General features: G+C 38.1%; 1 protein-coding gene across 1 annotated transcript; it reads left to right on the top strand.

Annotated features, from left to right (window-relative positions):
* The first annotated feature begins 252 nt into the window (after positions 1-252).
* Positions 253-9459, top strand: LOC584985 (synaptogenesis protein syg-1). The gene is made up of 11 exons (XM_784829.5): positions 253-622; positions 3331-3428; positions 3871-4191; positions 4481-4970; positions 5332-5489; positions 5861-6169; positions 6481-6634; positions 6901-7046; positions 7432-7554; positions 7990-8606; positions 9142-9459. The coding sequence occupies exons 2-11, from the start codon at positions 3359-3361 to the stop codon at positions 9148-9150; spliced, it is 2397 nt and encodes a 798-aa protein (XP_789922.4). The 5' UTR covers positions 253-622; positions 3331-3358; the 3' UTR covers positions 9151-9459.
* Positions 9460-11477: the final 2018 nt, after the last annotated feature.

Genomic DNA, 11477 nt, shown 5'->3' with positions numbered 1-11477 from the left:
TGGGCATTGTGCTTTCAAGCATGGCACGACAAATGGATTAAGCAAGCACTCCAGATCTTTAGAAGATGACAATAGCGGTGCGGTGGAGACTGGTATCTCTTCTCGCATACATTACACACTACATTGAAGTGGTTTACCGATGCGTGGCGTGACAATGAAAGGAAACCAGTCCAAACCATGGATGTAATGCAGGCCATGGCGGACTGTTTGGCGGGTTGACAACGGTTGCCAAGGACGTACTGTTTTCTCAAGTCTCTACGAATAACACACACCAGCAACGCTGTTTGGTATAATGACCTACCAATCCGAGGTTCATTCTCATACTCGCAGTTTCAGCACGATTGTATACCACGTCTTGTTATCTTATCTCTCTATCTCTGAGACTTGGACCAAACACATGGTCATTGGACATCTGTAATACAGCATTCATATCTGGATATACTACTTGGTGTTATCACTAAGAGTTATTATTCTAGTTTATTCTACGGTAATATTTTAAAGGTGAAACTATAGGTTCATCGCTGCCAGTGATACTTTGATATCATCAACCATTACCGACTATTAGACGACCATTGTTGGATTCTTACCCCATTCGTCGACTGGGAACTGGTTTTTACTCAAGGTAAGTCTGTCGGTTATTTGACTTATTTCATAGTCGGAGGAATTCAATAAATGCTCTGTTTTATAATTAAATGTTGGATAAAAAAGTTTTCTACAAGACATGTGTTGGATGTTCTTCATGGTTAGTTAACCGGACAGATCAAATCGATAAGAGTCACATATTAAATCGGAGGCCATAGATTTAGGGGCGGTGCCCTTTTTTGAAAGAAATTATTTCATTCTCTTAGTTTTGTGATTTCTTCAATTAAATACGCTTTCTGGAGTTCGTCATTTACTATGAGTATATATATATATATAACAATCTTTTTGCGTTTCATTAAGTTTTAATGAGGTTTTATGATGTAAATAAACATATAGACACTAAACGTCTGCCATTCCATACTTACAGTGTACGTTTTTGTATGCTATATTTCTTATTATTCCTGAGTACTTTTGCACAGTAAATGATAGAATTTATCTAATGCGAACATATCACATTTTAATTACATATTCGTTATGCGTGTTTGAATTCTTTATGTTGTTGATAACTACATCATTGTTATTTTGGTAATGCTAATAATATTGTTTAAATGATCTAGGCTTTTAACTATTTGGCCAAAATCTCCTTATTCTAAATTATTAACAAAGTTAATGGTGTACTGTTGATAAACTGCTTATTGTCCCCAGTTGGCAGTTAAATTTACTGACACATTTCCAGTGCCGTTTACAAGTATTATTGTACCATCACTTTTCTAGTGTACATTGTGCTAGTATTTAATGAAAGAAAATATGAGAGAGAATCATCGCTTGCGGTATATCAATATCATCATTAATATTTATACTTATTTAGTATGAGTTGTCATGGTAAAAAAACACTTTTAATGTTTCCTGTTCTGCTCCACGTGTGGACATTAATCCAATGGTTATAAACATGGAACAAAAGACGGGCCGGTGCTCCATACTGTATCCCCATGCCGACACCCTATAAACACGCACTACTCCGTATTCATTGCATAGCATTGTGCACTCTCTTTGTAACTCAATGCAGTTCTCTGCGTGTTTTGAAGTAAAGGGGTATTATAACAGATTACCTCATCCTTAATCAACTCTCTAGAAGTGTTTGAAAATGACAGGAGAGAAAATCAACTATTTTATGAGTCATATCAGGATCACTTACATTTCGTTTTTGGGTAGAAATGCAAACTCACAAAGTGGAATCCACTCCGGATTTGTACGTGTAATTCTAGCCCACACTTTGTACCTTGAAGTTGAAGTCTGAAACAAAGTGACTCCTAATATGATTTATGAAAGAATGGATTTTCATGCTTTCTTGTTAAGAGAAATTAAAAAAAGTGGAATACCGCTAATATCCTGATTCACTGATAGTTTGTGTCCGCCGGGCCTGTTGCTACAGGGATTGCGAAAGAGCCACCGCCCATATGACTCATTCCTGTATAATAGTTGTTTCTCGAGCTCCTATTCTTCAAATTGCGTTCTTCTTCATCAGGAGAAGGTTTCTTGAGGTTGATCAGTGGTTTGTAATCTATATCATATTTACGGATTATATTTATTTGATTTGCCAGCACAGCAACAAAATGTCTCATTCAGAGTTTTATTCAGAATTCTGTTATTATCACCATCATTATCATAGCAATTATTTGTTTGTATTTTTTATCATCACTACCATCATCATCATCTTCATCATCATAAAGTGAATAACTGAAAAAATGAAAATAATTTAATTCAAAGCTACGCGACTAAACATAACTTGGTTATAGAAACATATATTGGTTAACTTTGTCGTTTAAATGTCGTGTGTGTATATGCAAAGAAAACCTTCGACTCCAATTTTATTACGGAAAAAGAGCTTATTACATATAGCAGTGTATACTAAATGACTAAATGCAATTAGCATATCATTATAGCCCCATCAATAATACAGGATTCGACGCATATACAAATTGACCATATCGAGCCAATGAGGCATGATTTGTTCGATCATATTAATTTTTCCTCCGTCCTTCCATAATCCTGAAGTATTGCTCGATTAGGCTTCTGCCAATTTTGGGAAAATAACAGAAAGAAAAGATTCCGTATCAATATTATTAATTGTTTCGTGCATTTTGTGCCATTAAAACCAAGCAATAACAATATTTTGAAAGGTGAACGCCATTGAACTTTTAAATACGATTACACAGTTGAAACTAAAAATAGTTGGATTAATTGTTGAATTAGCCGAGACTAATTATAACGGGTGTCTTTGTGTCAGACTATGCCTCAATACTGGTTCGATGATCCTACCAACGCGTTGCTATGGTAACCCATCCAAAGCATTATTTCTCTCTAGGGACGATACTGGTATATTATGGATCACACCTCAGCATTGTATCGGAAAGTCGATGGCGGGGCCTTGAACATAATTAAAAATGGACAGCATACATATATGAATTTAGAATATTTGATATAGATATATGCACGGGTATATGCTAGTTTTTTTGTTATTGGTTGGCTTTGGTACAAACAATTTTGTTGTTCATCTCCGTTTTTGTTCTCGATTATTAAATGCGGTTATTGATCTGAGGAATTTGTGGTTTTGATCGTATATCCTAAGGCGTATACTCGCTTTTATGAGAATGTAAGCATGATGCATCGTATCCTTCATGTAGGCAGTAGATCAATTATATCACAATGACTTCTAAGCGTCTATCTTCCAATTCTTTTTCTCTACAGTTTCTGATTGGATTCATCACCGTCGACAATGATGACGCGGTTGCCATGGTTACGAGGGATAGCGGTGGTATCCATGATACTCCTCTCCATTAATCAAGGTAAGTGTATTCCACCTCGTCCTATTTCAATGAAAAGACACGATTGAAATGAAAATGTAGAGTCTCCAAATAAATAGCTTCACTAATGAATGATTAAATTTAGCAAATGCAACACAGGGTTTATATGCAGTCGGATTTGCCTTAGTGATCAACTTTGGTCCTTTAGTTTCCGTTTATTTTGTCCGATTTCGGCTTTCTCTTCATTGTTATGGCTTAATTTGACGATTTCAAAAAAACGGTTTTGTTATGTTTCACTATATAACTTCCTTTTAACAACAGTTCGGAGCGTTTTACATTGCAATTGTTATTACCCTGGTCATTGGATTTAATTGCTAATCCGCACATGCTAATGCACACTCTCCGCTCCTTGGGGAGTCATATTCCGGTCAGGCGCCATTTAATTTTAAACTCGTTATAACTCTTGTTTTGGTTGTTGTCTTAGGTTCTGCACAGCAAGCCTTCCAGATCCAGCCCGACCCCACATACGAGCGTGCTATCGGTGAATCGGTTATCCTCCTCTGCTCCGTAACAGGCAAGGAAGGAGCTCTGACATGGGTTAAAGACAGTACTACAGCCATCTCAGCAGATCGAGTCATCGTCGGCACTGGTGATTATGAGATCACAGGAGATGACGCAAGCGGGAGTTATAATCTCCTCATCATGAATCTGACTGAGAGTGATTCTGGGAGCTATATGTGCAGGGTGTCAGCGGCAGGATCAAGCTCTGCTCTGAGCTCATCAGCAGCTCAACTCACCGTCTCACGTAAGTCGGAATCTTTGATGGCGATTTCATCATGGACCTAAGAACATTTATCCATCCAAGTTTTATGCCTCAGTCTCAGTGCGAACTGACTCTAAGCTGATTCCAAACCGACTGGTCATAAATCAAAAACAAGTTTAATTTTAATTAATTTTGGTACAAAAAATAGACTTTTATTATTTGAAGTTTAATCTACTTTGGAAACACGTTAATAGCTCATGATAACCATGTGTCCAACAAGTGTCATGCAATTAACGATAATGTTTTGTATTTTTCATTTTGTATTTCACAGCGATTCCAGTCCAGGCATTCAGCACTGGACCCAGCGACACTCCGGCCCTTACCGGTAACTCCGCCACTCTTCTATGCGTCATCGAAAACAAAGAGGGCACCGTCGAGTGGCTTAAAGACGGCTCCGTCATCAGCGAGGACTCCGCGATCACCGACACCTCTCTCACTCGTTACAGCATCATCGGTACGGCGTCGAACGGCGAGTTTAACCTCCAGATCGTTACTCTTCAAGAAAGCGATATGGGGACGTACAGCTGCCGCGTGAGTGCTGCAGGGGACAGCGACGCCATTGCTTCAGGAAACGCCGAGCTGACTGTTCGAGATGCAAGTGAAGTCCAGAGCATTGTGATCCCACCGTCTGATGTGACAGCTGTAGTTGGTACATCGGCTACCATGGTATGCTACGTGTCGGCTCTATCAGGGTCTGTGCTCTGGATTAAAGATGGCGTCCAGATCAGCAGGAATAGGGAACTAGTCAACGGAGATGCAAGGTAAGCATTCTATCAACCTCCAGTTTAAACACCTTAACGGCGTCTTTTGGAGGAATCCTACCAAGTACCAAGTAGCAGTCCACCATGTCCACATACATGTATACCATACCGTAGAGGGATTACGATGCGACCGACAAGGGGTACATATTAACAGGCTTCAGATCACAAACCAACCGGTCTTTAAGCCTTAGTATTCAGAGGTTCATTTTGGGAAACCCCTAATTCCCAATGGCCAGGTTGTTAATAAAGAGTATGGTTAACATCTACGATGATATAATATTACTTGTTTGTTTATGATTGTAGAGATGGAAACAATTTATTTTTGAGAGATAACGTTGTTTCCCTCTTCTGTTGTTTTCAGCGGTCGTCTGTCTATCCAAGGCACCGATGAGGAGGGCAAATATGAACTGTACATCAGTAGAGTGGAAGAGAATGACCAGGCCATCTATTTCTGTGTCCTCTCACAGTCGGAGGTAGATTCCCCCGTGTCTTCATCGCCTGCAACCCTCACAGTGGAAGGTATGTATCATAATGTCCAAACTTAACCAGTCTAGAACAAATCATTCAAGTCATGCCTCCAAACTTACCTATTTAAGGATCAAGCGCCTTTGAATCCTTGGTTAAAATAACGACATCTAAATGTTGCGAATCATCATCATCATCACCACACTAATCACACTTTCATGGCACTTAATACTTCGTTTTTAAGCGCTTTACTTCGTAAATATCATTACCCCGGTCGTATATATAATACATGTTTATGAACTTATAACACGCATATACCCATGATAGATCAAGGCGTAACAAGACTACTTTGACAGATGACTTATCTATGTAAAAAATATGCAACCTTATATTCATTTTTTTCCTTCTCATTTCCCCCTCTTTAGCTGCTATTGAGCCAAACACTATGTCTCCTGAATGTTCCTTGACGCCCGCTTCAATCCTGAGCGAGGGAGACACCGTCACAATCACGTGCGAGTCATCAGGGGGAGCCCCCCAGCCCACACTGACCTGGTCAAACGATCTCGACGCTAACACCTTCTTCGGGAACCAAACCGAAGATGATTCCAGCGCGACCAACTCGGTCACTTTGGTATTGACCACGGAGCTCAGCGGCGCCGTCTATACATGCAGGTCTACTCATCCAGCTTATACCGAGCCAAAGGAATGCTCACTTCCGGCACTCCAATTTGCTCGTAAGTTATCAACCCATCAATCAATCATTTAGTTAATCTTTTTCAGTTATTGGAACCATCAACTAAATAAGCATTCCCTTAAATGTTTCTACTCATGATGTATGAACAGGATCGCAAAGCCTAATTATTATGTTTCCCTATGGAAATCATGTTCGCATTACGTGATAATTAGCACGTTTGTACATTTAATAGGAGACGCGAAAGCATATAGAAATTTAAGTCGGTTTATTTGTTTGAAAGTCTTCTCGATTGTGTGTTATGAATTACTTTCAAAATATATAATTCTTTTGATTTATTTTTGTCCTTTCAAGTGATTGCTACCATCAATGTTACTACTGATACAAGCCGACTTACCATCGAGGAAGACAAACCTGGTGAGATCATATGCAGTGCTGTAGGTGACCCAGTGGTCCTGGGGTACAGATGGTACTATAACGGAGCAGAGATCGGAAATGATGATGGAAGGTTAGTAACAACACTTTCGTCTCTTCACTGAATCGGGGGTGCTCTGACATCGGGACATTATTTCACGTTGATTCCGGGTATTTTGAAAAACACTTTTATCAATAAACAACAACAATATGTACTCCTCCAAATAACAGGGAGCTCTGAGTAAATAATTTAAAATATGTATCATTCCGTTGCTATGTATATATTATCATGTAAGCCATCTCGAAGCGCTAACACTGCAATGTTTCTATAACGAATGTTCTGATTGGTTCTCTGTTCAGGTTTGTCATTGAAACGACCAATGGAAAGGATTCATCTACGCTGACCATAGGAAGTGCGACACTCAGTATGGATGACGCTACCGTGCAGTGTGAGGCATTCAACCGTATTGATCAAAGACGTACAAACATTGTATTAACTATTAAAGGTATGTACCCTATGTTACAAGTGTGATTTACACTATAACTTGTAGCTCTAATATATAAACAAAATGCAAGTTAATATAATCATTATGTTTAATAAGCATGGCTATTAACTTTTAGATACCAGAAACAAGTGATTTTTTACTTTTGGGCGAGCGAATCAATGAGCAGATTGTGGCGTTTTGTCATCTCTGTGAGTGCTGTAAGAAGGGATTTTTGTGTGAGTTTCAATATGAATCTAAGCGAATCATTGCCATGCAGATCATGCATCAATTCTGTTTGCTTCCTCTGATTAAAATAATATTTTCTTTTGATATTTAGGCAAAATGCAATTCATTTGTTGAAGATTTAATACGCTAACTTTGTTTAAATAATGTCTCTCTTTTACAGAGGATAATTTGACGACCTATGTGCTGGCTGCCCTTGGTCTGATTGCTACTATCATCTTTGTGGCGCTTGTCATTGGATTCATCGTGTGGGTGTGCCATAGGATGAACAAGAGGAACAGAACAAGTAAGTTATCTTAACTCCCAAGTTAAGGGACAAGAGTGGTGCCATAGATTCTATGCTATGTCAACAGTTTGCAGACAGTCATAGGGATTCGAACTAAGTAAGGTTGTGGGGAAAGTTAACATACCTCTCCTGAAAGGATTTTTCTTAAAGAAAAGCTGTATCCAGATTGGCAGTGTCGGGATATGTATTTGAATAACATGGAGTTCGTTGATATGCATGATATAGGACAATGTCCTAAAAACCTTTGACCTACTCACAATCAAACCCTCGACAGCCCTTCGCTATGATAAGTACAGTCAGCTAATTTTGTTCTAAAAAAATATAGTTTCTATTCAATGGAAGGAGGATTTGTCATGACATGTATATATCTTTTTTTTTCCTTGAGACGAAGGCAAACTTATAATGTGTATATGTATTTCTGGTTGTTCCCTCTAGTTCACCCTGATGCTGAAGCTGATGGCATGACCAAACAGATCCCCAACAAGAACTTCTTCATCGGAGCTACTCACATGGACAGCATGCAGAACGGTGGCATCACGATGGAGGCTGTGGATGAGAAGAAGAAGCACAAGAAACACCGAAAGCACAAGACAGACAAGAAGGACAAGAAGGAGAAGAAGGATAAGAAACACAGGAAGGACAAGTCGAAGGTCCTTGAGCATGATTCCTCCAGGGCTCCTAACCCCCTAAGCACGCGTGATGGTGATCATGAGGGACTACCAACCATCGCAGGCTACATCCGACCTAGTGCTGGTCGTGACCCAGGCGTCTATCCTACCTACCCACCCATGTACCCCATCGATGGACACTCACCGCTTCCCCACTACCAAGATGGCTACCCACAGGGTGGCCCAAGCTCGGGGGACAGGTCAAGCCGAAGGGATTCAAAGGACAGACCGGTACAAAATGGAAAGATCTCCCTGTCACCAGGAGAGTATCAGAAGAGGGATGAGTACGAGAGGAAGCTGAGGGAGCTCCAGGGTCTTAGGTCTGATCTGGTCGTCCCGGAACCAGAGAAGAAGAAGAAGAAACACAGGAAGCATAAGAAAGATGTAAGTTTGTTGACCTGAAATGACCTTAGACCTTAACTTAGTGACTTGAAATTCTACTTACATGATTGAGGATACTTGATAACTCTTTAGTCGAAGTTTCATTCAATAAAAACTTATACTTTCAAAATTATTTAATACATTCCTCTTGTTTATTATAACACAATGCCTCTTATAATATTGACAAAATTCTTCCGCCAAACTAAGTAGCCTAGATAACCAGAAAATGGTCACCGTTAACTTGATGCATTTATAGATGGCCGCTATTCAATGTAAATGGAGGATGGAAAAATATTTCTACCTATCAGCAAAATATTGTTGTTATCTATTTTACGACTTCAAACATATTTTTAAAGCAAAGTCATCTTGATATAAGTAAATGAAAATATGCATTTCGGCAATATATATTTAAAGCAAAATCATCTAATGAAATAACAATTAGTATGGATTTTCTTTCAATTTAATTTTGCAAATGTTTCAAAAATTGTGAACCCTCAATCTAATCCTGTTTCTTTTGTTTTTCATCTTTTCTTTACAGAAATCCTAGAATACATCAACATGAGCAAAGTGTATGAAACAGATGAACAGCGATAATTATGCTGAGAGGTTTTACAACCGAGTCACATTCTTGCCATGTTTGATATCACTCCGCTAACGACTGGGGCTACATTCTGTCACGTGACATTATCATGACGTCATCAGGTCCGTGTAAAGAGAAGACAGTATTATAACCTGATTAGTACTGGTTTTATTCTGAACTAATGAATATTCATCATCCTGTGCTGGCAAGGTCGAGAGGCTTTCACCTGATTGGTCTAGAGATGAATTAAGAAGCAATATTTATGAACTTTACGACGAACACCAAGAGAGCGTCGCCATGAATATGGAAACCTTGACTGTTGGACAGAGCGATTATTTTATTGTGTATACTATTTAGCGACAAGCGTTCTTTTTAATAAAGAATCGAAGCAGGCTGTCAGCAGCCAGGGGAACTGTCGGCCTACGAGACCGACTGACCAGGAGACCGACACTGTCACACGGTCTAGTGAACACTCAATTAAGTCTGCAAAAGCCTCGTGATTCCCGCTCGTTAGTCTAGTATTATTAGACTATAGGGGGATGTTAAGTCCCCTAGGCTGTCGGTCTCGTGGGCTGTTGGGTCTCGTTGGTATTCTTTCAGTCTCTTTGGCTGTAGCAAAGCTTTTCAACTCGTTTATGTAATGATTGTGTTTAAGCAGTCTCATATTGGACATGATTTACTTGTACAGGGGCCAACTATTAAAGGAGTTTGATTTTGAGAGTTTGGTTTGTTACCTAGGCAATATTTCTTATCTTTCTTCCTTTTTTTTAGAACAATAGGTATTGCAATGTCTTTCAATTGTATTTCATTTGATACCGATTTGTGCAGCTGTCAACTCAGAATATTTTCTACTGCTATTTTTACCTTGGCTGAACAAATATGATCATTTTAATATTGCATTCGGAATATAATCTATTGATGTGTCAAAATCGAATTTAATTATTGTTTATAATTAGGTAATCACATAGTGTTAAACAGTTGATGAAACGAAGGAAAATACATCTAGGAGAGAGAAATATTCATTTTGAAAAATACAGTTATATTCAAAGACAAAGTAGTAAGTTCGTACAAACTTCGAAAATCTCAATTTCTTTCATTACCACATTGCTTGTATCTCGTTTAGTTTTCTTTCCATTGAGTTACATATAATAATATGTATCTGTTTCACATTCCCTTATTTTCTTAAATACTATATATTTAATTCATTCGATTTTAATAATCACTTTTATTATCTTCATTTATGAGTGCTTGAATACAAAATATAAGATCAAATTTGGATATGCAAAGCGATATTTTGAAATGTTAAAAATAAATAAATATGCCATGACTGATCAAATTATATACAAAGACTTGGCTTAATTTGTATGTCTGAGAAGGACAGAGATAGACGAGGATGGGATGGAGAGAAATAAAACGAAAGAGTGAAGGAGAGAAAGAGAGATAGATAGATAGATAGATAAAGAGAGATAAATATATAAAGAAAGAGAGAGAGAGAGAGAGAGAGAATGAGAGAGCGTTTGAGTATGGTGACAATGGTCTTTAAGATTTGTCACGTTTTGGTGGTGATAGAATGAAGAATAACGAAAAAGAAGACGAAGGTGATGAAGAGAAGAATGATGACGTTGTTGAACAGAGAAGAGAAAAATAATAATATAAATAATAATAAAAAGAAGAAGGAAGAAAAAGAAAAAGATGAAGGGGAATATGATGAGGTTGATGGTGAACAAAGAAGAGAAGCAGAAGAAAAAGAAAAAAAGATGGAGGAGGAGGAGGAGGAGAAGGAGGAGGAGAGAGACAGAGAGAGAGAGAGAGAGAGAGAGTGGATAATGCTGATGACGTTGATAATGATAAGAATTAGAGTAATCGAACATTGGATATGATAATATTGAAATTCATATTTTTTCCTTGAAAAGGGGGAGGCATATCTACAAAAATATGGCCATCACAAATAAAGTTCCCCAGAGTTTTTCAATTTTGACTTTCTTTTTAGTCGATATGTTCGAGGGTTTGACAAACTAAACTAGGCAAATATGTCCATGCCTACCTATAGAAATCATAATATTTAGTGGAGTTATTATTAAAGTAGGGTTTTGTACATTCAAAAGGCAATAACATACACAATAAAACAACAATCCAATCTCAAACAGTTGTAGGTTTTCACACGTACTCTTTCTTTATTGCTATCCAAATCAGTATCCATATGCGACTCAGGAATTTTTCTTCCTTTCAATGGAAAAAAAAACAAAATCACAACAAAAATTAGGAAAATCAGCTATTTAACTACAAAAATAGTA

The sequence above is a fragment of the Strongylocentrotus purpuratus genome, unplaced genomic scaffold (genome assembly GCF_000002235.5).
Source record: "Strongylocentrotus purpuratus isolate Spur 01 unplaced genomic scaffold, Spur_5.0 spur5_contig_856, whole genome shotgun sequence".
In the NCBI taxonomy this organism is placed as follows: Eukaryota; Metazoa; Echinodermata; class Echinoidea; order Camarodonta; family Strongylocentrotidae; genus Strongylocentrotus; species Strongylocentrotus purpuratus.
Note: the sequence above shows the minus strand (reverse complement) of the source record. Positions and strands in the feature narration are given on the sequence as shown.

What these genes read in the sequence shown, in the direction of transcription:
- LOC584985 (XM_784829.5), top strand. Translation starts at nt 3,359, where the DNA reads ATGATGACGCGGTTGCCATGGTTACGAGGGATAGCGGTGGTATCCATG. An exon ending in TGCAACCCTCACAGTGGAAG is followed by an intron (nt 5,490 to 5,860) that starts GTATGTATCATA and finishes CCCCCTCTTTAG; the next exon opens with CTGCTATTGAGCCAAACACT. An exon ending in CATTGTATTAACTATTAAAG is followed by an intron (nt 7,047 to 7,431) that starts GTATGTACCCTA and finishes TCTCTTTTACAG; the next exon opens with AGGATAATTTGACGACCTAT.